This window comes from Typha latifolia, chromosome 5 (genome assembly GCF_019914945.1).
Source record: "Typha latifolia isolate L0001 chromosome 5, TyphaL0001v2, whole genome shotgun sequence".
NCBI lineage: Eukaryota > Viridiplantae > Streptophyta > Magnoliopsida > Poales > Typhaceae > Typha > Typha latifolia.
In genome coordinates, this window is record NC_133090.1 from 393,279 (window position 1) to 418,162 (window position 24,884).

Below are 24,884 nucleotides of genomic sequence, written 5' to 3' on the forward strand. Positions count from 1 at the left end.
GCTCTTTTCGCATTATCTCTCACCACCTATGATTTAGACTAAATCGCAGAGAATTAAATATCACCCTACAATCTTAGGAGTGAGTATACAGAATAATCCCCTATGCAGGAGGATACGAACTTCAGGTTATTTGTTTCATTTTGCAAAGGGGGGGAAACAGGCATTCTGAATCCTAAGATGTAATACATGCATATGTATTTATGCGATTATACCAACATAAAAAAAAAGTTTTAGAGAAGGGTATACATGCAAGAATTGAGCTAGAAATTACCATTCGCCCCACCATACAAAGGGGTTGTAACAAGTGTTCAAAGTATTGCATGTCCCAAGCTTCACACTCTTGACTAGGAGCTTTACAAACAACACAATATCACATCTAACATCAGTTATTTTGTCCATAATAATAAGTAGCATGTTCACATAATTCTGCTGGAGTGTCGACAAGCTTTGCTCAGTCTATGGACAAACGGAAGGGGATTTACTGCAAATACCAAACCCCACTGCAAACATCAACAAATATAAAGGAGCCTAAGAAGAATGAACTCTATCAATCCAAAAGATACATGCTAGGAATGCAAGAATATACCTAGCTCTGCAATCCTAATGCTTATTGAACAATCAAACACCTAATACCTTGCTCCCATTATCTTTGTTTTGTTTTCCTAAGCATTAAAGGAATAAATTCTATTATTTTCTGCATTTTAATCTTTTACATAATCCAGATTAATCAGTCTTTCTTGTATCTATGTTTTGGCTTTTCTTTTGTGTTTCTTTCTTTTCCACAAAATGTCATCCAGTAGTATGAAAGGCTCAGTCCTGTCTGCCAAGCCTTCACCCCAATGACTAGTCAAAACCGGCCACTGCTTTTAGACACGGTGTGTTGAAATTCGAGTCGGAAATAAACAAAATGTGGTGTCCGAGCAAGTGCCGTTGATGTTTTATCTGCGGAATGCACCATGTGAGACAAAGAACTGGTAATCAGGATGGCCGACACGAAGATGCTGCAACCAGTTGTCGGCAGCCTGCAGTAGGGTGCTTGCAAGTTGCATCTCATTTCCTCCGCTGGAAGACCACATTGCTTCTTTGAACTTATAAGAGGCCAGACCAAAAGCAGGAAGAGAAACCATCGGAGCAGCATCGATGCCACGAGGGTAGGTAGCAATCACACCAGAAGCACTACCACCTGAATGGTAAATGGAGACTTTTGAGGTTTGGACAAACTTGATTCTAGATATCATACAATGGAAATTGCAACCACCATTATCATTATACGAAGCAACAGACGTCTTAAGCTAGAATACTTGGACCAATATAATATCCCAACTTACTTTACATAATTACTATCCAAATAAACTTGAGAATACTTTGACTATACGTCTATACTACATAAAAGCCACATGACATAAATATTAGTAAGAGATTTATCTAAAATTACATTGACAAAGACATTACAGAGAATGATCCGATTCAGAATAGGAACAAATTAAGATAAAAAGAACCTATAGATCTAGCTCAGCATAATGGAAGGGTAAGCTAAAAACTATATCCCCCAGTGCATCGGCACTAGGGGTGCAACTATGTCGCTCATATTCTGCCCTCCACACCACCACCACCACCACCCCAAACCAAAAAAAAAAAAAAAGGCACAACATGGGACCCTTGCCTAGTGGGAGTTAAATGTGGGTTCCAACTTCCAGTAGGTGCACCAATATAATGGAGGGGTAAAGTGGCAGCTAAAAACTGTATCTCTTTACATCAGCACTAGAGGTGCAACTATCAATGAAGAGTTTAGTCCCTACTATAGGGGGAAAATAAAGATAAACTTAAAAGGTTGATATATACTATTGGGCCTCGCCTAATGGTTCAAAGTTTTGAGTTGGATATGGATTCCAACTTCCACTACGTGTGCATATACCCCCAACATACCATCTCCGCAAAAAAGCTGTGTTGAGCTTGGCCAAGATCAGTTTAGGCCAAGCTAGGCTTGAAATTTTCACGTGTGGAATTGGCATCAAGCGCATCTTGTTTAATTTTACTTCAAGCTTGAGTTAAGCAAAGAAAAAGTTGCTCCAAAACAACAATTGATGTGACAGACCAAGCTTCATTTGTTATAATTGAATTCATCTAACTTTAGTGTATTTCTAACATAAACTATCTGTTTAAATTTGAACAAAGATTCTGATCAAGATTGAATCCAACTTGAGAAAAACCACATCCAAATCACATTACAAATCTATATGACTGCAACTATTTTATTGGGCCTCTGGATTTTGAAAGGGTTAGAAAGGAAAAGATACACAAATCCGGCAATGCATACAACGAGCTAGCATAACCTATTCTTTGACTTCAGATTGAGCAAGAGACATGGAGACAATAATGTATTTGAAATCCTTTACCTTCAATGAACCAATGCCCACAAGAGATAAAATAACCTATATTTCATCTTTGAAGTTTCAATAACGCAGGATGAAATCAAGAGGATAAAGAAAAATGAAATCCTAAAACGAATTTTTATAGTATCACAATATATCACCTAAAAATGTGAAAAATAAACCTTGACACTTGCAATCTGTAGAATTTAGAAAAAAAAGTGTGTCCATACTCCATACCTTCTAAGCCTACAGTGTAAGAGAGGTGCATCTCTAATCAACAAGACTTCAAAGCATAATAACAAAACAAAAGCTAATGCTTAACAGCAGAAAATCCAAAACTTATCACTAAGCCCTCACCCACACAAGGCCACAAGAGAATAACTAAAGCAAGATGTACGAATTTATTACCTCTTTTTTGTGTTGAGAGAGAATGAAAAGTTAGAAAACAAGCATCCAAATCCTTTAGTGTTGGTCCAGTTGGTATACGATAAATGGGATACCTGCAACATGTTCAAATACTTAGCCTGACACTCTTTCAAATTATTAAGTATATATGGATGAACAAAAATCCAACTTACCAAGCAACAGAAATCCAACTTGTCGGTAACAAATCACAACTTCTAGAAGTTCTCAAATCAGGGAAGCGACTTGCAAGATTAGAGATCTGGAAGTGTCAAGTAATGGCAGAGAAACAAAAAATGTATCAGCTACATAGACAAGTAATAAAACATAACGAGTATATTATAGGGAGACTTGCCTTATCTGCCAGAGGTTCCCGGCAATAAGGAGGATCCAATTCAAGGTACTCAAAAAGTAAGCAACCTCGAGAATTTCCAGATTCACTCTCATCACTTGAAAAACCTTCTTGTGAGGACACATGTTCCTCATTCAAGGAGAGTCTGTCTATTCTAAGAGTTGAAGAGTTTGTTAGATGACTTTGATTCCAATCCCTACAGAACTTTAAGCCTCTTTCGTGTTCATAATCACTGCTGCCATCACTACTGGAGTCGTGGCAGCTATCACCATCGCTATCCTCCCCAGCTCTCCTGCTGCACAAGTATAGTCAAATATTAATGTCAAAGCAACACAAAATGAGTCCAATAACCTACTGGTTTGAATTCAATAGATGAAAAAGAAAATACATTGCAAGACAATAAAGGCATTCTGAAAGAAAGAAAATGGATAAAATTGTTAAGCGTTTTAAGTTTGAGTCTCAATTCTTGCTCCATTCAGACCTGAACAAAAGGCTACATTAGAGAATTTGAGGATCGCAGATAAATAATATATAGATCGGGAAGTTGTTAGAGTCAAAGGAAAATCCCGTGGTTTCCTCGTCCCATATGTCTATAGCAATAAAGGGTGGGAAAAAACCAAATTTCCTTTCTACTATATTTGAACAAGAATTTCATAAAAAGTTATGGCCTTGAATTAAGGTAGTCATGTAATTAATTGAAACATTGAGAACCAAAAAAAATCTAGTGAGCAACATTAAAAGCAACAGTTTGCACTATTAACAGGAACTATACGAAGGAAACAGCTTGGACAGAATATGTGAAGCAAACAAGACTATCAATACTCCAAAAGGAAAGCAAACAAGACTAGAACTACTCCAAAAGGAAAAGGAATGAAAGGAAATGACCATAAAGCAGGTGAAGCAAGTCTCACAAGAGAGGAAACTAATACATAAATAGATATGGACAAAAATAAATCAGTTAGAAAGCAAAGATAGAAAATAAAAGAAGGCAGGTACAAATATGCCTAACTTTTCATTGATTCTTCAAGACCTTCCCCTAGTTTGCACAATTTTTTAATTGATTTTCCCTAATATTAAGATTTTCAGTCAAGGTAATCAATTTAACTTCAAAATCCTTCCAACATGAGAACTTGAATCAAATTTACAGAACTTGCTACCAAGACCTCAACAATAATCCATGTTCTCTGTATTGATCAGTTAAAATTGACGATTTACACATTATTCTTTGTCTGGTTTTGTTGTACATTTCTTAATGCAGAAATATAAAATCATCTTCCATCATATCTATCATAAACAATAAATACTCAAAATGCATTGGTAATTAGGTATTAGCATCGCAATAAAATCCCTTACATAAAGCCACCATAAATTCATCTTGCTATTTTCGTCGCTACCATTGTGAAAGGTAAGGAATATAGCCTTATAAAGAACAAGCATGCATACGACAAATCTACATAGTAAAAGCCCAAAAACCAAGCAGCTGCTTTCGCTCCAAAATGTAAGAAACACTCCCTTGGCAAGATTGAGCAGGAATATAACAATCTATGTAGTAAAGCCCAACAGATTACAGGATGTCACAAACAGAACACATTAAAGGTCCCAATTAATATGTTGTAATATTTTGTGATGGCAACTCAAAGATATAATTGACTTTATCTTCTCTTGCTCATCTCCTCTAATCGTGTATTGTCAATCAAATATCAAAACATAAACTTCATAACCCTTCAATGAAAAGGTTTCGATGAAGTTCTGGAGGTTTGCCATCACATTGAAAAGCCTAATACTTTTTCAGCATTTACAACTTTAGACAATTTACATGATCCACAATTTGACTTCAATATGCATTTCATCGTGCAGAACCATTTCCCTTACATATCATAAAGTACATGATTTTCTTTGCCAACTTGGCATGTGCATCTTAATTGGTGGCATTGCTGGGGACCATAATGTCATCTCTTCTTCTTTTTGCTTCTGCAACCGTAAAAGGTAAGAAACATGGCCTTTCCAAGAACAAGCATGACTATGGCAATCAACATAGTAAAATCCCTAATTAAAGCTTGGGTTCATAAAACAAGCAGCAGCCACCAGTGCACAAAAACAGCAATCTATATAGTATAAGTCCTAATAATTAGATCATACTCACAAACAACCAGCAAAAAAGCACAAACAGAAACAGGAGAACTAGAAAGAAAAGCCGGATACCTAGAACTAGCAGCCTGTCTACTTGCTTCGCCATACAACTGAATGCCGGACAAGTAGGGAACATAATATTGAACAACACTGTCAGAGCCATTCAAAACCAAAGGAACCCCGGCCCCGTAAGCACTCCACTCCTTAAAGGACTCCCAAAGATCACCCAAAATAAAGTAAGGCCTAAACTCCACATCACAAGTTCTCCGCCCCCTCATCGTCCTCTGTCAAAGCCCAAAACAAGAACCATAACCATCAGGCATCAAAATATTAGGGTAAAACCAATAATAGAACTTAACTTTGAAATCAAGAACCTTGGAAAGATTCTGAGCAGGAACAGACGGATTGATGGACATCAAGAACCGCTCTAAATTACTAATCCCAGTGGAGGGCTGGAGGGAAGAATCCTCAGCCACAGCGGCCTTCTCCTTCGCCGGGGCAGTGGATACTGCGGCTGCACCGCCGCCGGAACCACGGGAGCTCATCGGATTCTGCTGTCCGCGGCGTGCTTTGGCCGCATCGTAGAATCGATCATCACCGAGCCTGCGCCCTAATTGCACGCTAGTGCCAAGCATCTCCGCAAACCCTAAGGCAAAGAAACACTAAATCTATGGAAAGAAACGAATCGGAAACCCCTTAGTTTCGGAATCGGATCGAAGAAACCCTAACGGATAGATCGCAAGAGAATAATCCGAAGAGAGAGATAGGGAAAGAAAGAGAAGGGAGAAGGTAGAGAAGGAGGTGGAAGAAGGTATTTGTAGAAGGGAATGGAAATCGGAAAGGGGAAGAGGAAGACGAAGGCAGAGGGGATAAGAAAAGGGATTAATCCATTTGTTGGGGTTGTAAAAGGAAATGCATTTCCTCGCTTCGATTGGTCGGCGGTTGGACTCTTCGGATTGACCCAAAGACTACGCTTCTCTCAGATGGGCACGTGGATGGACGAGATTGATCGTACAGCAGTGGTCGGTATCTCGGATATGCTCAGGAATAAATCGGCGCGTCGAAATCGGGCGATCTCCGCACTATTCTGGAAGTTGCCTACAATCTCAAATGCATAAATTTACTACATCCGCTCACAGGAGATTCCTGCAGTGGAGTTTGCACACAATCGGCATCCTCTATTTTCCAAGAACGGTAAGTGGATCACGTGACGAGCGTCTGACGTTACAAAATTAGTAACTTTTGAGATTTTTTTCTTTTGACCAAACTTACTCTATTTTAAAATTTATTTATCAAAATACACGACACATAAACTTAAATATCAAAAAAGATATATTTTACGATAGCCTTAATTTAAAGGCTTAACTATTAAGCGTTTTAGTAAAATTTATCTAAAATATATCAATAAAAAGGCGGATAAAATTAACCTTTTTATTTTAAAAAAAACATACTAATCTTATTAGCATTTTAAGTAAAATATTTAAAAATTAAGTAGATAAATAAATTAAAAAATAGTTCTATCCACAACTCAACTTTTGAAGAAATTTTGTCAAAGTGCTGTCATTATATAATAACTTCTAATCTCATATCTCTCGATTTTTAATTAGGGATTGATTCTGAAACGTTAGGTAGTAATGAGATCTCCAGTTATTTATTTACTACCATGAAAAAAATAATAAGCAACCTTTGGCCGCCAAGAGATTATAGTGTGATTAAGTTTATCCCCTAATGGATCGAACGTAGGTACGTACATCCGGTCCGTTTGGATCTAAATGAACTAATTAGCTATTCCACTTTCAAACTAGTTGAATACTTGAATATTTCTTGGCACTACTCACTGTCACACCACATCTAAAATATGGTAATTTTGTTAATTTCTCTATGAACTTAATCCAAAATCTATTTTTCCACATACAGCGCTGATATTTCAAAGAAGCAACTCCTCTGCTTCTTTTTTCCACATCAATCCTTTGACATTCAAAGAAAACTAATTCAGTCAACATACAACAGCACTTGATTTAAAAGCTCATGTTTTACTTGGGAATTTATACAAAAATTGCGGGTTGACATAGAATGGATATGAGTGTTCTCGGTAGCTGTAAAAATAATATTTTATTTGATAAATCATGAGTTTATAGGCCAAAGTAGTATTGCATATATCTAGAGTTGCGGTAGTATTTGTTCATTGCCAAATGAATCCAAAGCTTCTTCTTCTCTTCCTCTTTCTTCTCTATCTCTATCTATCGTTCCTCTCTACTTGTTCATCTAAAACCAACTCCTACGACCGCTACCGGAGCTGCGCTCCGACCCCTTACTCCTGCGGAGACGTCAGCTTCACCCTCGACTACCCTTTCCAGATCGCCGGCGCCCGGCCCGAGTACTGCGGCCACCCGAGCTTCCACCTTACATGCTACGGCTCCGTTATCCTAACCATCACCATGAACGGCGTCGAGTACCAAGTGACCGAAATCGACGACGCTGACTACCTCCTCACCGTCGTCGACCGGTCCTTCCTCGGCCATACGTGCCCCCACCAGTTCCACAACAACACCATCGACACCTCGCTGCTCGAGTTCACCGACGACGACGCCGGCGTCGCCGTGTACTTCAACTGCATGGATCCGTCGTCGCTAGCCGGGTTCTATGAGATCTCGTGCCTGTCGGATCATGTGCTCGAGTATCCATCGTTTTATACGACTTACAATGATAGCTTCAAGTTGGTTTCAAACGGAAACTGCAGCTCGGTGTCGGTGGTGTGGCTGCCGCGCACGGCGGTGGAATCGGCGGAGGGGAATTTTAGCATCATTGGAGCGGCGTTGAGCGAGGGGTTCACGGTGAGGTGGACGGTGGGAGGGAAGTGGTGCAGCGACTGCGTTAATTCTGGTGGTTACTGTGGGTATAACCCCAGCTCTCCTTATCATCCCATATGCATCTGCCCCAATGGATCAAATCGAAGAACATGCAATCCAGGTACGTTCATAAACGATCGACGTTTCCACTTCTTAGTATTCCTTGATCTCAATTACGGTAAAGAGCTAGACGTTTGTTTGTGTTTTTCCCCATCCTTAATCCCTTTTACTAAGCCAAGCTGTTTAATTTGGACAATAGTATTGTTAAAAATTGGCTCAAATTCAGTTTTCAGCAAAAATTCAGCAGTGTTTAACATTTCTGTGCCGCGCGTTCGAACGGGCCCTGAGGGCGTTCGAACGCGGGCTCAGACAGAGAGCAGTCTGTGAAGCAAGCATTCGAACGGCCCCAGCCGCGTTCGAACACGAGCCAACCCGAGAGCAGCTGTTTCTGCAGGCGTTCGAACGGCCCCCTCCCGCGTTCGAACGCCCCTTCAGTTTTGTTGTATTAACATTGGGTGCGTTCGAACGCGCCCCCGAGGGCGTTCGAACGCGACCCTGAAAACCCCCTTTTCTGAACCTGACTATAAATACTAAAGTGGGGTTTTAGGGCTTAGTAGTTGGAAGAACATTAATGAGGGTTGAGCCACCATTGTATTGAGAGTGATTAGATTTGTTAAACTCTTTGTAAGTGGGGGATTTGTATAGTAAAGAAGATTGCTCCGCCCGTGGACGTAGGCACATCGTCGAACCACGTAAATCTTGTCTCTCTCTCCCTATTGTCTCCATTATTTGGCTTTGTTGGTGCTTGCATATTTTAAAGTGTTAATCCGTGATTAGAACTAGCTTAGGGCTTTTCTAAAACTATTAACATCCTTTTTAGAGTATTTGTATGCTTTGCATTGGGTGTTCTTTCTCTATTCCCATTTGAAGATATTTGGGGGTGAAGGTCTTGCTTCCGTATCCTTCACCCATTTGGGACATTTGCACTAGCAAGTATTTGATCTTATCCATAAAAGAGTTTGACATCTCTGTCAAGCTCGTCAAAGCGCACGGGACGACTTTGGTCACATTTTATGTCTTATCTAGTGGCTCGTGGTCTTAGTGGAGCTTCAAAAGTCTCCACCCAAATGATTCAGCATTCAGCAAGCATTTAATTAATGCCTTGGTTAGGAAAACAAGCAATAACTCATCAATGTTTATTATTGATAGAGATCCCATAGATTTATCATAAGCTAAACATAAGGAATAAGCCCCAATTACAAATTGCTAATTATACTATTTTTCTTATATCTATGAACCATGCATTTGCTCTACCAAATTAAATGATTGATGTGATTTTTTGTTGAGAGAATAATTGATGTGGTCCCATCTCTTATTTATCAAGGTGATTTTGTTGGTCTACCATCTTCGAGGAGTAGCAAGTCAAATATGGGGGCCATAATAGGTAATTAATTAAAACCTCTCTGAATAATCTCTGCATTCTTTTCATTAATTTGCATATATACTTATAAAGAATCGTACGTGTGTGTGTGTGTGTGTGTTTTCTTCTTCTTAATCCTTAATTTCCAGGGATACTTGCCGGTGATGGAAGCTTAGTGCTACTACTATTCCTTTTAGTCTACGTTTTACTATGCAAGAAGCCATGGAAGAAGGCATCAGATGATGAACAAACTATAAAGAACTTTCTCCAAAACTACGGTTCCCTCTTCCCAAAGCGATACAAGTATTCACAAGTCAAGAAAATGACCAAATCCTTCAGCCAAATCCTAGGCAAAGGTGGGTATGGCACTGTGTACAAGGGCAGTCTCCCAGACGGCCATGCAGTGGCCATCAAAATCTTGGAGGAATCCAAAGGAACGAGTGAGGATTTCATCAACGAGGTTGCAAGCATCAGTAGAACTTCCCATGTCAACGTCGTTAGTCTCCTAGGCTTCTGCTTAGAGAAATCCAAACGAGCCCTTATCTACGACTTCATGCCAAATGGATCGCTCGAGAAGTTCATTCATACAGACAGCTCTAACTCATCAGAAGCTTCACTTGGTTGGGAGAAACTCTACGAGATCGCCGTCGGCATTGCCCGAGGACTCGAGTACTTGCACCGGGGATGCAACACGCGTATTGTGCACTTCGACATCAAGCCTCATAACATCTTGCTAGATCAAGATTTCTGTCCTAAGATCTCTGACTTCGGCCTGGCGAAGCTTTGCCGTGCAAAGGAAAGTATCGTCTCGATGCGCGGCATGCGAGGGACGCCGGGTTACATTGCACCTGAGATATTCTCGAGGCAATTTGGAGGTGCAAGTAGCAAGTCGGATACTTATAGTTACGGGATGATGGTGCTCGAGATGGTTGCGGGAAAGAGAGGTGGTATGGATGCTAAGCCGCCAAGGAATAGTAGTACTACTAGTGAAGTTTATTTTCCACAGGGTATATATGAGCATCTTGAGCAGTATGATGATGAGGTGATGAGTGAGAGTGATGAGATAGTGAAGAAGATGATATTGGTGGGGTTGTGGTGCATACAAACGATGCCTGGAGATAGGCCATCAATGAGTAGAGTGGTGGAGATGCTTGAAGGAAGTGTGAGAGATCTCAAAATGCCACCCAAGCCAAAGTTGTTTTAATTAATTGTGATATATAACTTTTAAATGTTGAAATTTTTTAGAATATCTCATTGATGATCTATCAAACTGTCTCATCCTGAGGTTAGTTTTCTCTTTCTTAGTTTTTTAGACTAATTTTTTGGAATTTGATTTCATTTAATCATGACTAACACAAAGTTATCAGCACATAATTCAGAAACACCTCCTCTGTTTCTATTTATCTGGTATTGTTGAAAATAAAGTTAATTTTAGAATAGGTATTCATCTTTATTATTATTAAAATAAAATTTATATTTCAGAAATAATTATTATTATATTTACTTGTATTATAAAATAAGAGTGTAATAATTATTTTAATGTAATTAAAATAAAAAAATATTTTATTTTTAATGAAATTATCATAAATACTCTGTGATTAGATATAAAATAGGTTTGATAAGATGGTTATCAAGGATAAGTTAATAATTGAAGAAATGTGTAGTATAAAATATAATTTTAATAAATAATATTTGTATTCTAGAATGATATTATTATGATATTCACCCATTATTATAGAGTAATAAATTATATTTTAAAATAAGAAAAAAAAATCCTAAAATAAACGGAGCTAAAGCTAGTTCGATGGCAATCTCAATTACCAACTTAGAAGAACAGAAGAAAAGAATTTAATCCAGAAAAGAATTAAGTTAAATGGACTCCACATAAAAAACTAGCGATCACCGATTCACTTGATCGATTGTGGAATTTTCCAATTTGGAAAAAGCAAACGCCCATCCAATTAATAACTTGGTTAAACCTCTATACCAGCGTACCTTGCCCTCTGCTCCACGGCCATAATTATAATCCAAGTCAGCTACCCAAGTCTTACAATAGTCCTCTCCTTTCCTCTTCCATGCATTACAACACCTCCAAATGGACAATAAAAAAAAAAAACCTCCAAATGCATTCACAAACTCTTCTTCTCCATCTCCTCCTCCTCCTTGTCCTCTATGTATTATCATCAATACCACTTTCTCTATCCCAAACCAACTACTACCGCTACTCAAACTGCCAACCAGTCCCCTACTCGTGTGGGAAAATTCACTTCGACCTCCAGTATCCTTACAATCGACGGCTCGGACCGACCGAGCTACTGCGGCCACCCGGACTTTCACCTCACGTGCATCAACAACAACTCGACGTTGCTCATCAGCATCAACGGGCTCAGCTACCAAGTGACGCATGTCGACGTCGCGCGCCGAGCCCTCACCCTCGTTGCCGTTCTCTTCGTCGGCCAGGAGTGCCCTCAGCCGATATACGACACTACCTTCGCCTCCTCAGATTTCCAGTACACCGACGATGACGTCAACCTCACCGTGTACTTTAACTGCACGGAGAAGCCTACGTCGGCGTCGATGTTGTATACCATCGAATGCTTGTCGGAGGTCGTCCCACACCCGTCGTACTACGCTTTATACGAAGGGGGCGATTCGGATGCGGGGGATAAGTGCAGCTCCGTGACGGAGGTTCCGATAAACCGGACCGTGGCGGAGAAGTTAATGAAATCGAATTCGAGCTTTGGAGATGCGTTGCGTGAGGGGTTTGAGCTCAGATGGATAATTGGAAGTGGATGGTGCGGTGCTTGTATTGAATCTGGTGGAGTTTGTGGTTACAACGCTAGCTCTCCGAGAAATCCAACTTGTTTTTGCCGATATGGGTCGTTTGGTGGATCATGTCCTGCAGGTAATAGATGGTTTTATCCAGCATAAACTACTTTATTCCGGTTCTTATTCCGCTCTCTATTCGATCTCTGCAACTAGCAGTCAGAGCGACTAGAGAAAGGAATCCAGAAAGAAAAGTAGACAGAGTGTACTACTATGTTCATTTCTGCTAAAGTCTTTTATCCTTCAAAATTTTCAATATTTTAATTGTTTTTGTTAAGGTGATCAATCTGAAGGGAGTACGGGCAAGTCAAAGAAGGGGACTCTAATAGGTAACATAATTTTCAATTTTTTTTATTTATCAAATGCATCGCATATCAATTCTTCGAATTAGGCCCAATTACTAGCATAAGAGAATTTTATCCTTCAAAATTTTCAATCTTTTTAATGGTTAATGACCGAGGAGGAGTCCACCTCTTTGTTCAACGTCTTATTAGTACCTTTCAGATTTAGGGAGGATATATATAAACACATTTATGCAGGAATTGGTACAAATATTGGGAATCATCTTATGATGCACATAGTCCTCGTTTCAACCTTATCTCTTATATGCTGGGAGAAAGAGCTTCTATTGTTATATATATCACAGACTATATTAGTACTAATTTACGTTTGTGTTGCAAGGAAACGAATTAATCTAAATGGAAGTATCTTTGTTTCTTTTTACCAATATGTTACATATACTTGCTTATGTGTTCAGGGAGAAAGAAAAGGCTCTTCATCATTGTAACAGCTGCAAGTCTCACGATATTCATTATTTTTGTGTTGCTTTGTCTCCAATGGAATAGGAGGAGGAGGATAGGTAATGTATTGAAAAGGCTACTCTTTTTTATGTCATGCATGCATAAGATAGAAAGAGATTTTGTCTTTGAATCAGGAAACAAGAAATTGTTTAGCCAACAGCCATTAGCAAACAATCTTTGGGAAAATGAGGAGAGGGGCTCAGAGTTCTTGGTGTTCGATTTCCTTACAATAGCAAATGCAACAAACAACTTCTCAGCTGAAAACAAGCTTGGACAGGGTGGATTTGGTCCTGTTTATAAGGTAATGGTTTTTCTTTTCTTTATTTTCTTTTCACTCCACGTTGTGTGATTGAAATTCTTATCGATATAAGAACAAGAAAGACAATGGAATTCTTTGTGTAATTTTCTCACCAGGGCCAGTTGCCAGATGGGCAGGAGATAGCAGTTAAAAGACTCGCTAGAAATTCCGGCCAAGGATTACTGGAGTTTAAGAATGAAATCCTTGTCATAGCCAACCTTCAGCACATAAACTTAGTCAAGCTCCTGGGTTACTCCGTTCAAGGAGAAGAGAAGATACTCATCTATGAATTTATGCCAAACAAAAGCTTGGATTTCTTCCTCTTTGGTTCGTGCTCATCTTCTATATGTGCACCTCGAGATTCTAATTGTCCTCAATTATGTAATCTGGATGTTTTGCAGACCAAACTCAAGGAGCTTTATTAGATTGGCCGAAGCGTTTACACATAATTGAAGGGGTAGCTCAGGGGCTTCTCTATCTTCATAAGCACTCTAGATTGAAAATAATCCACAGGGATCTCAAAGCGAGCAACATTCTCTTGGATGGCTGCATGAACTCTAAGATATCCGATTTCGGTCTCGCCAGAATATTTTGCACGAACGAAGACCAAGGGATTTTCACAAATAAGGTCGCTGGAACATTGTAAGTTTATATTGATAGTTAGCAGCGTATTCAATCTATATTATGTTCTAATGCTAAGTGGTATATGGTTCAATCTGTCTTCAAAGTGGTTACATTTCTCCCGAGTATGCTGCTGACGGTCGTTTCTCCGTCAAGTCCGACGTCTTTAGCTTCGGCGTCTTGCTTCTCGAAATTGTGAGCGGAAAGAGGAACGCCGGAGTTAACCAATACGGCGACTTCCCTAACCTCCTTGGATATGTAAGTAGAAGCGTCTCCTTCGCTGCTTTATATATCCTTTGTCGGAGGATTTCCGGTAGTAATCTTATGAGACACAGGCATGGGAGGTGTGGAAGGAAGGCAGATGGCTTGAGCTTGTGGATCCGTTGTTAGGTGATGGATATTCGATGGATGAGATGATGCAATGCATTCACGTCGCGCTGCTATGCGTGCAGGAGAAACCCGGTGATCGGCCGACGATGTCGGGGGTCGCGACGATGCTCGGCAGTGAAAGTAGTATGGCCTTGCCCGATCCTAAGCAGCCTGGTTTCTTTAACTTAAGAGGCAGGGCTGAAGCCGATGAGTCCTCGGACATCGATGAAACTTGCTCTGTAAATCGCGTCACTCTCACTGACCCAATGGTCCGGTGAATGATGAACAAAACGGCGCTACCTCAGCGGTGGACATCACTATGTACTTTTAATCTCCTGGAGGGTCTACAAATATCTGGTTAAGCTTACTCTAAAACTAGCTCCAAATTTAGTGCTAGGAATAATGAAGCTCCAAATTTGAAGTCCCACTATAAAATTGGAACATGGCTCTATTTATTATTTTAACTTTTTAAAAATACTAAAATTATATAATAATTATTATATTCAATAATTTTAATTCTATTTGTATTCTTTATTAAATAATTTAGTTAGTTAAACTGAGTATATAGATTACACCAAATGTATTCACAAACTCTTCTTCTCCATCTCCTCCTCCTCCTTGTCCTCTATGTATTATCATCAATACCACTTTCTCTATCCCAAACCAACTACTACCGCTACTCAAACTGCCAACCAGTCCCCTACTCGTGTGGGAAAATTCACTTCAACCTCCAGTATCCTTTCGAACTCGACGGCTCGGACCGACCGGGCTACTGCGGCCACCCGGACTTTCACCTCACGTGCATCAACAACAACTCGACGTTGCTCATCAGCATCAACGGGCTCAGCTACCAAGTGACGCATGTCGACGTCGCGCGCCGAGCCCTCACCCTCGTTGCCGTTCTCTTCGTCGGCCAGGAGTGCCCTCAGCTGATATACGACACTACCTTCGCCTCCTCAGATTTCCAGTACACCGACGATGACGTCAACCTCACCGTGTACTTTAACTGCACGGAGAAGCCTACGTCGGCGTCGATGTTGTATACCATCGAATGCTTGTCGGAGGTCGCCCCACACCCGTCGTACTACGCTTTATACGAAGGGGGCGATTCGGATGCGGGGGATAAGTGCAGCTCCGTGACGGAGGTTCCGATAAACCGGACCGCGGCGGAGAAGTTAATGAAATCGAATTCGAGCTTTGGAGATGCGTTGCGTGAGGGGTTTGAGCTCAGATGGATAATTGGAAGTGGATGGTGCGGTGCTTGTATTGAATCTGGTGGAGTTTGTGGTTACAACGCTAGCTCTCCGAGAAATCCAACTTGTTTTTGCCGATATGGGTCGTTTGGTGGATCATGTCCTGCAGGTAATAGATGGTTTTATCCAGCATAAACTACTTTATTCCGGTTCTTATTCCGCTCTCTATTCGATCTCTGCTACTAGCAGTCAAAAGATCACTTCGATTGGGCACTTAGATTCCACGTTTTCTTTGGTCATGACGGCTCCTTTAGTAGACAAAAGCGACTGGAGAAAGAAAGGCACGAAGAAAAGTAGCCAGTGTGTGTACTACGTTTCTTTCTGCCAAATTCTCTCTTATCCTTTTCTTGTCGATCCTTTTTTGTGGATTCCGTTGATGACCAAGGAGTAGTGCACCTTTTCAATGTCTTATTAGTACCTTTCAGATTTAGGGAAGATATATATATATATAGAGAGAGAGAGAGAGAGAGAGAGAGAGAGAGAGAGAGAGAGAGAGAGAGAGAGAGAGAGAGACTTTTTATCATGGCACAGTCAGAGGACCACCAGAAGGAAAATATAAGACAGGAAATGGGGAGTAGTTGTAGCATTATTGGAGCTTTAGTGGGGGCTCCACATGTGGGTTAATTGAACAGCAACAACTTAATGCTTATCCTTGTTATGCTGTAATTAATTATTGCATCACTTTGTAGGTCGATGATTGATTCGTTTATGCCTCTGTTTTTTTTTGTTAAGGTGATCCTGTACCATCAACGTCAAAGAAGGGGAGAGTAATAGGTAACGCAATGTTTTACATTCTACCATCTTTGATCATTTTTATTTACCAATGCATGGCATATCAATTCTTTGAATTAGGCTCAATTACTAGCTCGAGTGATTAAGATCTTGCCTGAAGATGTTAGAGATTTCAAATTCTTACAAAAATAAATTGTGCCAAGTGCGTAGGGAGTTCATATTTTGATGTAATCAAGCAGGTATCTCAGTGGCCGCAGTAGGAAGTTCATTGCTTTGCATGCTATGTTTTGTGATCTATATACATAAGAAGAGAGGAAAGCGTTCCCCTTCCCGGGAGTTACATCCCAGTGACGCAGAGTTGGGTAGTAACCATTACCAGACCCACGTCTTCTCCTACGACGAGCTCGAGGAGGCCACCGACGGCTTCCATGCCTCCAAAGAACTCGGCGACGGAGGCTTCGGCACGGTCTACAGAGGTATATAAATTACTTCTAAAACATTGTCAAACATTGTAAGATCAAAATAGAACTCCTTTTGTTTGTAATCGTAGGGAAGCTGCGAGATGGTCGAACGGTTGCAGTGAAACGGTTGTACGAGAACAACTACAAGCGGGTAGAGCAGTTCATGAACGAGGTGGGGATCCTCTCCCGCCTCCGCCACCAGAACCTCGTCAGCCTCTACGGCTGCACCTCCCGCCGCAGCCGCGAGCTCCTCCTCGTCTATGAGCTCATCCCCAACGGCACCGTCGCCGACCACCTCCACGGCCCCTTCTCCCTCAAGCGCGCCCTCACCTGGCCCATCCGCATACGAATCGCCGTCGAGACCGCTGACGCCCTCGCCTACCTCCACGCCGTCGACCCCCCCATCGTCCACCGGGACATCAAGACCAACAACATCCTCCTCGACGCCAGCTTCCACGTCAAGGTCGCCGATTTCGGCTTGTCGAGGCTCTTCCCGACGAACGCCACCCACGTCTCCACGGCGCCACAGGGGACGCCGGGGTACGTTGATCCGGAGTACCACAAATGCTATCAGCTGACCGACAAGAGCGACGTCTATAGCTTCGGAGTGGTGCTAGTCGAGCTGATCTCGTCCAAGCCGGCCGTGGACATAACGAGATCGAGGGACGAGATCAACTTAGCCAACTTGGCCGTGAGGAGGATTCAAAAATGCGAGTTAGAGCAACTCGTCGATCCGGAACTCGGATATGACTCAGACTCGGCTGTAAAGAAGATGATCACCATGGTAGCAGAGCTAGCTTTCAGATGCTTGCAGCCCGATGGGGACATGAGGCCGCCTATAAGGGAAGTTCTTGAGTTGTTGAAGGGGATAGAGGAGGAGGGATATAAGGTCGAGGGCGATGAACTCGGCGACGATATTGGGGGAGAGGGAGATTGTGCGGGGTTCTCAAAGAAGACGGCGCCGTTTTCTCCGGATTCCGTTACTCATCAGTGGGAGAGTTGGACAACAACACCAAACACAAGCAAGTAGGAATAATATAATTCAGTATATACATATAATGTTTTGTGTTTTAGTTGACACACTTCAATGTGAAACCCAGGCACGTGTCGTGTCTAGTGATGTGGGTCAGTAATGGAATCTGGAATCTTTCAATGGAAGAGATCTTTAGCAATGTCTATGGATACAGAGATAACTACAGCAATATCTTTAAAAGTCCAATTTTATGGAGATTATTAAATTTGATAATTATTCAATATTTTGTATCAACACTAAGTAAAATATATTAGATAGTTGATGAATCAAAATTATTAAATTACTAAATAAAAAAATTCTATAAAAATTGAGTAATAGTATCGGGCCTGTGTAATTAACTCCTAGAAAATATATTCCACTTATCGAGAGCTAAACAGGATGATTAGAGATATATGTCGAATTTACCTTTCTTTTTTTTTTTTTTTAAAAAAAAAAATCTATTATCACATAGGATTTTTCGTAAGAAATTAATAAGTGGGGATCATTTATTCCCCGAATTTCATATGCATTAATGACATATTATAACATATTAATAGTGTCACTAGCATTAATCATGACATTCGAGAGAATGTTTAGTAAATCGTAACCTTATAATATCTACATCCCTTAAACTATGAATAAAAACAATGCAATTTAACATCTAAAATCTAACAATTTGTACCAATTGTTAGTTTATATTATTTTTTTAGAGGTGCAAGTTTTTGGATGGGAAATATTGTTACTTCTCATCGCATTAATATTTTTTCACATTCTCACTTTCCTCTCTCATATCTTGCCTTTTTTTTTTGGTTTCCATCTTCCCGGGGCTTGATCTCGAAGCTATGGCCGGCGAATCCGGGAACATATCCGCGAAAGATCTTCTCTGCAACGCTCTCGCCGGCGGCTCGGCCGGTACTCTATACTTCCTCTGCTCCTTCCACCTCCTTTGCCGGTTTAATACCTTATTTTATCTTTATTTTGTTTCAGGAGCCATCGCGGCCACCTTCGTCTGTCCTCTTGATGTGATCAAGACGAGGTTTCAGGTCCATGGCTTGCCCGAAATGGACCCTTCCTCTCGCCACGGTGCGCTCTCATCTCCTTCCTTCTGTTCCCCTGTCATTTCTCGGATGTGTTTATGTGCTAAAGATGCATTTTTTTTAAATTTTTTATATATATATATATTCTTTCCGATAAGTTAAATAGAAGCTATAATTTTCTCTTCTTTTTGTTATTGTTGGTTGTGAGGAGAAATTGGAATGTGATTTGGTTGTTGTCAAACATGTTGTTTGTTAGAAGATCAAGTTGGTTTGTAATTTAGAACAGGATGGAGTTCTGAGTTGGTAGAACACATCAGGCATTTCACAGAATGATATTTAGGAAACAAGGTTATAAGGATTTGAAAGCAAGGATAGTTATGCGTGTGGCATTAGTTGTGCTGGCCATCGGCTATCCTGGTCTCTCCTATGGCAATACATGTCTTGCCAGGATGAAGAAGAGAGCTCCCTCTTCCTCCTTCACCATCAGAAGTTGTGGACAACCATGGAGAGCACCTAGAAGAGCATGGACAAGTCTGGAATGGGAGGTGGAATGGAGGCTTATAGATCTGCAATTAAGAGTCATCAGTTTCACTTATTTGTGGTAGTCAATTCGAATTTCTTAACGCTGGCAAACAAAAATAACGGATATTCAAATTTTTTTTATCTTGAAGTTTTGGAGAATTTTGACTAACACGATTCATTATAGTGTAGATCTACATGACCTAATGTTACTGAAGGCTACCTTTTAGAACTTCTAACTTTTTTGGAAAACTTATTCTTGCCATATTTACCAAAAATTCTAGCAGTCTACTATCTCTCACCCAGTTTTAAGTGGTTTATCAGATTGGGAAGCGGTCCTCAATTTTTTGTTATGCACCGCAGAGGGCTACGTGATACAATTTAATTAACCATTGGAAGTAGACGTTTATTTAACCCAACTTAAAGTATCCTTGTATATGTGAAGAAGCATCTAGGTAGCTATAAATATTTTCTTGTAGAGGTAATGCAAGAACAAACATATCTGATACTTCTCATTCTACATAATTACATAAAGAACATGATGATTGATGCCTGGTTTGCTGTTTAATATATTTAGGTAGTGTCATTGTATCAAGCCTGCAGCAGATAGTAAAAAATGAAGGCCTTCGAGGATTGTATCGTGGTCTCACTCCAACAATTGTGGCACTACTTCCAAATTGGGCGGTGAGTATTGTTTTGGCCTTTTATCTTCTTGCTCTCTCCAATAGCATTTACTAGTTTTTATATTTTTGCAGTTAATAACTTTTAGTCACTTTCCTACTTTGTTTGACTCTGTTGGACTTGAAAACAATTATAATTGTTCAAATATTGTAATAACGCGCAATATTATAAGGAAGTATGCTGGTGTAGTTCCTAAACTTTGCTAGTTCTAATAGAAGTCAAGAACTCACTGGGTTTGGTCTTTCAGATCTGTGGAAGGGATTGGGCAAATTTTGCAGGAGCGCCATGTTTCCTTCTTGATAATTGATTCATTCCAACTTGGGTGCATTATAGCTTGACTGTTTACTTAGGTTCATATAGTGATAGCTACAGCACATAGATTCAGATGTGCTAAGTTAAAGTTTATTAAAAATGCTAAATGGAGCTTTAGTGTAAGTCCGTAACTCATAATGATGGAGACTCTAGGTGGGGATTATTAAGTAGTTGCACATTATTTGCATATAATCACTTTGTTGAATCTGAGTCCTTTCAATGATAGATATGATGGGCCCACGTAAGGAAGACCAGAAATAGTGTGCAAAAGAGAAGCATGGGAATATTTAGTAGGCTCCTCAAGTTCTTTAACTCGGTCAGGATTTAAGTTTCTGTCTAAATAGGTAAATGAGATGAAAATGCAGCAGTATTAGAAACTCTATCAACTATTAGCTATTTAAGAAGACTTTTCTGTTGATTGTATAATATTAGGAGGAGCTGACTGCATAGGCAAATTAGGTATTAAGATGATCAGTTGACCACAAAGACATGCCACGTAGTTTTTGCAATATCCATAATTATTAAATCTAACTGAAATGAAACTAGTTCTGTAATATGTATGAATATTCCGAGCTATTATTACATTCACCCATCATTTTAACGTATTCTCCACTTTATTGCAGGTTTACTTCACAGTCTATAATCAGCTAAAATTTTTTCTTCGTTCGCATGGTTAGTTTTCTTAAGCTTCCGAAAATATTAATTCATCTCTCCTTGTCAGTTGGAAATCTGTATTTGTTAATGCATGCAAACGCAGGATCCAACTTAATTAAAATAAAAGGAGATTAGCATTTACAATCCTGGACAAGAGTTTGTATTCTGTGATCTTTTGAAAGATGACTTGGACCTTAGTCACAAATTCTCGAACTTTTTCGTGATTTTTCCTTGTCAAGTAATTCTCTATAGATAATCACTTGATCTAATCAAGTGTTATAGAAATTATCATGAATTTAGCAAAATATTGATTAATTGTTTCAACTTTTAAGAAATGTTTTGAATCAATAGTTCTTATTTGTCATTGCTGGCAATGTTCTTGTATACAATGCAACTCTTAACTCTCATAAGTATTTTCTCGTTGCTAAAATAATTATCTAACAAATCCTTAGCAATTTTTGTTTGAATTATGTGACCATTTATATAAGGACAATACAGAGAATTTATTTGTAGGTCAAACAAGTGCTAGGTTTAAATGCAAAAGAAGAATAAGCCTATCCTTTTCTTTAACTTCATATATTGTTCTACTTGGGAAAGAAATAGTGGACAATTACATGTAAATTTGATGGAAGTTTCTCAAGTATTTTTTACTCTGTGCATATTGCAGATGATGGAGATGATCAACTCTCGATTGGTGCAAATGTGATAGCTGCCTCAGCCGCGGGAGCTGCAACAGCCATTACAACCAATCCAATATGGGTTGTTAAAACTAGACTTCAAGTATGTTCTGTGACAATTGTTTATGTATTTTAATTTCTGTTAATGGTAATGCAACAGTGATGATATTTCTGTGTTTTTCTTTAACGAAGTCCATCTACTGTAGTGATAATGATGTTTGTGCCCTCTTTTAGTGTTCCTTGTGATGATAAGACACAGCCCTTGATGGCTCTCTAGTGTTCATCTTTGTCCCATGTTGCAATTCCATGTCATGCCGAGACTGGGAAAAAAATGGTTGCATCTGCCGTCTCTGTTCTTGTCAAGAATAAATTTAGTGTGCCTCGAGACATTTTATTGAGTCTATTCTTATATTCCCTAGCATACTGTAAGCACATACCAGGGAACATGGGAAAACTAATATTACCAAAATCAATCAGTGTGGGTATAAAATTCTATTCTCCTATGGCTTCGGAGTAGTGTGGAGAAATCTAGTATGCTGAAATTTTCCTGACAGAATTCGATATTTAAAGAATTACTCCTACCTATGCAACATGTGGAGCATTTATGAGAATATGGGTGAAGATTTCAACAAGTAATCAATTGGGTCAAGGATTTCCCAACATATCACATCATAGAGGAGACAAGTGTTGATGGTTCATGAATGCTCTGGACTCTGGGGAAGTTCCATGCCAGTTCATATCTAATCAGGTTAATCATGAAACGTCTCTGACGAGAAATGAATCCATTTGAGTCTACCATCACTATTTTTATATCACAGGGGTTTAAAAAAGATTTTAAGGTTGTAGACCAGAAACACCAGTAAAACACTGCAACTGAATCCAATGGTGAAGAAAGAGTTCTACAATGACATAGATAAAGACCGTGTATGGTGTATCAGTCATATTTACTACATTATTGGTAGACAGTTGAATTGCTTACAGACCCAATATGCTACCATTTGGGCTTTGTGAAAACATATCAACTACCATTCAGGCTTTGTGAAGACATATCAACATTGTAGAGCAGAGTTTGTCTTACTCAGCTTCTCTTTTTTTTTTTCTTTTGGTGCCTCTAGACCCAAGGAATGAGGCCTGGAGTGGTGCCTTACAGAAGCATGTCCTCTGCTCTAAGAAGGATTGCACATGAAGAGGGCATCCAAGGGTTTTACAGGTAAATACATCTTAACCATATATACATATTGTTTTGCTTAATATTTGAGCCTCTATCTTTGTCCTTACGTTCTGTGTCTATGTTGTACACAGTGGTCTTCTTCCTTCTTTAGCTGGCGTTAGCCATGTTGCCATTCAATTCCCAGCATATGAAAAGATCAAATCTTACTTGGCCAAAAAAGGTAATAAGATGTGATTTAAAAGTAAATTAAAACCTGGAAAAGTTCTCCTTGATCTTAGAGGCTGTGGACCATCCATATTGTCAGATAATACCACAGTTGATAAGCTCAGTCCTGGACGTGTAGCTGTGGCCTCTTCACTATCTAAAGTAGTAGCCTCAACAATGACATATCCTCATGAGGTATGTCTTTGTATTCATCAAGTTAATGTATAATCATCTGCCAACACAAATGGTAGTCAATATATGCAGACATTTTTAACCTTTTGCTCTCCTAAGTTTTGCCTCTGCTGGAGTGTTCAAAGACACCATTAATTGTGCACTGCTATAGCACTTTGTGGTTCTAGTTCTGTGTCTCTATTATCACAATGAATGGGATAGGGACATTCTGCAACCAATATCTTTTTCTTCAGACTTACTATTCTTTTCTCCAGGTTATACGATCAAGGCTGCAAGAACAGGGGCAGGCACGCAATAATGCTGCTGATCAGTACTCTGGTGTAGTAGACTGTATTAAGAAAGTCTTCAGGAAGGAAGGCATTGCTGGATTCTACCGTGGGTGTGCCACAAATTTGCTGCGAACTACCCCAACTGCTGTTATTACTTTCACCAGTTATGAGATGATTCAGAGATTCTTACAACAAGTTCTTCCAGGGTGAGTTGAAGTACTAAAGAATCAAGTGACATCCAAGAATCAATTCGAGTTCAACCTGAGAGGTAGCTACGAGGGAATGAAAGTAGCAGCCTCTACCATTCTGCCACAACTGACTGAGCTGAGGAAGTGAAACTATCTGGTCTCAAGACCAGACTGAAGTTAATAATGGAGGTTGGATGCTTGTTTCTTTATCCCTCCAAAATGGCATTTGAGTGATAATGCAGGTATAAAAAGAGGCACACAAGATGCCCAATGACTTTTTCTCCCTTGAAAGGACATTCTTTTATTTATTTGTTAATTTATTTTGTAATCTTCTACAGAGCCACTCAGGCATTTCCATCCTTCAGAAACACCTAAAAGTCTAATGGTGAAATCATTCTTGGTTTATCAAAAAAAGGATATCTGTGTGTGTGTGTCTGTCTGTTGCTTTCTGCTAGAATTTTGTGGGTTTTATTTATTTGTGGATCCAAACAAGAGTTTGCAGATTGGTTCAGTAGTTATCATTGCAATCAAAGAATAGTTGATGGAGAAAAGAAAGCACACTTGCTTCAACAAAGTCCTGTTTTCGTTTTCAAAAATCCCTGTCATTAGTTCAATAACGCAAAATGAGACGATGGATTAGGACATACTAATCCACTAAACAAAATAACACTTCAACTCTCCACATCACAGCATCTGACAAACATAAAATTATGAATTTATTTTTAGAACAATCATTTGTCATGGCCACTCCACTCCTTCAGAGATGTTTTAGAGCTGTCATCCTTTAAAATATCACATCACTCAGATAAATTAAGGGACAAGAGACTATCCCACTTGGCTTTGAGTTACCATATTAGTATCTTTTTGCCACTCTTGACTTCATTTCCAGCATTAAAGTCTGTATTGGTTGAGAGTTTGTGTCCCTCTTATGGGGTCCATCCCATTTCCCAAACTAATTGATGCATTTCTTTTTCTATCTACATAATTATCTTACTCATGATATTTTCTGATAACTTAACCCAAGATTATGATCTAATCATCCACTTACGTGGATAAACTTCTCCTTTATCCATTATTTGCATC

General features: G+C 39.6%; 5 protein-coding genes across 6 annotated transcripts; 4 read left to right on the plus strand and 1 right to left on the minus strand.

The window, feature by feature from the left end:
- Positions 1-370: 370 nt before the first annotated feature.
- LOC140788161 (uncharacterized) lies at positions 371-6,127 on the minus strand. The gene is made up of 6 exons (XM_073137303.1): positions 5,631-6,127; positions 5,329-5,540; positions 3,130-3,421; positions 2,951-3,036; positions 2,781-2,872; positions 371-1,183 (listed from the first exon to the last, which is right to left on the minus strand). Exons 1-6 carry the CDS (start codon positions 5,889-5,891, stop codon positions 939-941), a joined length of 1,188 nt encoding a protein of 395 aa, XP_072993404.1. The 5' UTR covers positions 5,892-6,127; the 3' UTR covers positions 371-938.
- Positions 6,128-7,446: 1,319 nt separating this feature from the next.
- LOC140788572 (LEAF RUST 10 DISEASE-RESISTANCE LOCUS RECEPTOR-LIKE PROTEIN KINASE-like 2.1) lies at positions 7,447-10,790 on the plus strand. Its single transcript, XM_073137858.1, has 3 exons — positions 7,447-8,226; positions 9,490-9,549; positions 9,675-10,790. The coding sequence occupies exons 1-3, from the start codon at positions 7,449-7,451 to the stop codon at positions 10,727-10,729; spliced, it is 1,893 nt and encodes a 630-aa protein (XP_072993959.1). The 5' UTR covers positions 7,447-7,448; the 3' UTR covers positions 10,730-10,790.
- Positions 10,791-11,570: 780 nt separating this feature from the next.
- LOC140788571 (cysteine-rich receptor-like protein kinase 19) lies at positions 11,571-14,806 on the plus strand. 2 transcript variants are annotated; one of them, XM_073137855.1, is made up of 8 exons: positions 11,571-12,430; positions 12,630-12,680; positions 13,109-13,210; positions 13,286-13,452; positions 13,566-13,776; positions 13,851-14,091; positions 14,178-14,328; positions 14,406-14,806. In XM_073137855.1, exons 1-8 carry the CDS (start codon positions 11,698-11,700, stop codon positions 14,715-14,717), a joined length of 1,968 nt encoding a protein of 655 aa, XP_072993956.1. In that variant the 5' UTR covers positions 11,571-11,697; the 3' UTR covers positions 14,718-14,806. The 2 variants fall into 2 exon arrangements, with proteins under 2 accessions (XP_072993956.1, XP_072993957.1); XM_073137856.1 differs by having other exon boundaries at positions 13,572-13,776.
- A 25-nt stretch (positions 14,807-14,831) lies between these two features.
- Positions 14,832-18,057, plus strand: LOC140788570 (LEAF RUST 10 DISEASE-RESISTANCE LOCUS RECEPTOR-LIKE PROTEIN KINASE-like 1.2). The gene is made up of 4 exons (XM_073137854.1): positions 14,832-15,801; positions 16,425-16,466; positions 16,664-16,900; positions 16,975-18,057. Exons 1-4 carry the CDS (start codon positions 15,018-15,020, stop codon positions 17,913-17,915), a joined length of 2,004 nt encoding a protein of 667 aa, XP_072993955.1. The 5' UTR covers positions 14,832-15,017; the 3' UTR covers positions 17,916-18,057.
- Positions 18,058-18,467: 410 nt separating this feature from the next.
- On the plus strand, positions 18,468-24,312 carry LOC140788573 (nicotinamide adenine dinucleotide transporter 2, mitochondrial-like). The gene is made up of 9 exons (XM_073137859.1): positions 18,468-18,809; positions 18,885-18,980; positions 20,031-20,137; positions 21,070-21,118; positions 21,768-21,880; positions 22,893-22,987; positions 23,080-23,168; positions 23,253-23,347; positions 23,599-24,312. The coding sequence occupies exons 1-9, from the start codon at positions 18,740-18,742 to the stop codon at positions 23,821-23,823; spliced, it is 939 nt and encodes a 312-aa protein (XP_072993960.1). The 5' UTR covers positions 18,468-18,739; the 3' UTR covers positions 23,824-24,312.
- The last annotated feature ends 572 nt before the right edge of the window (positions 24,313-24,884 follow it).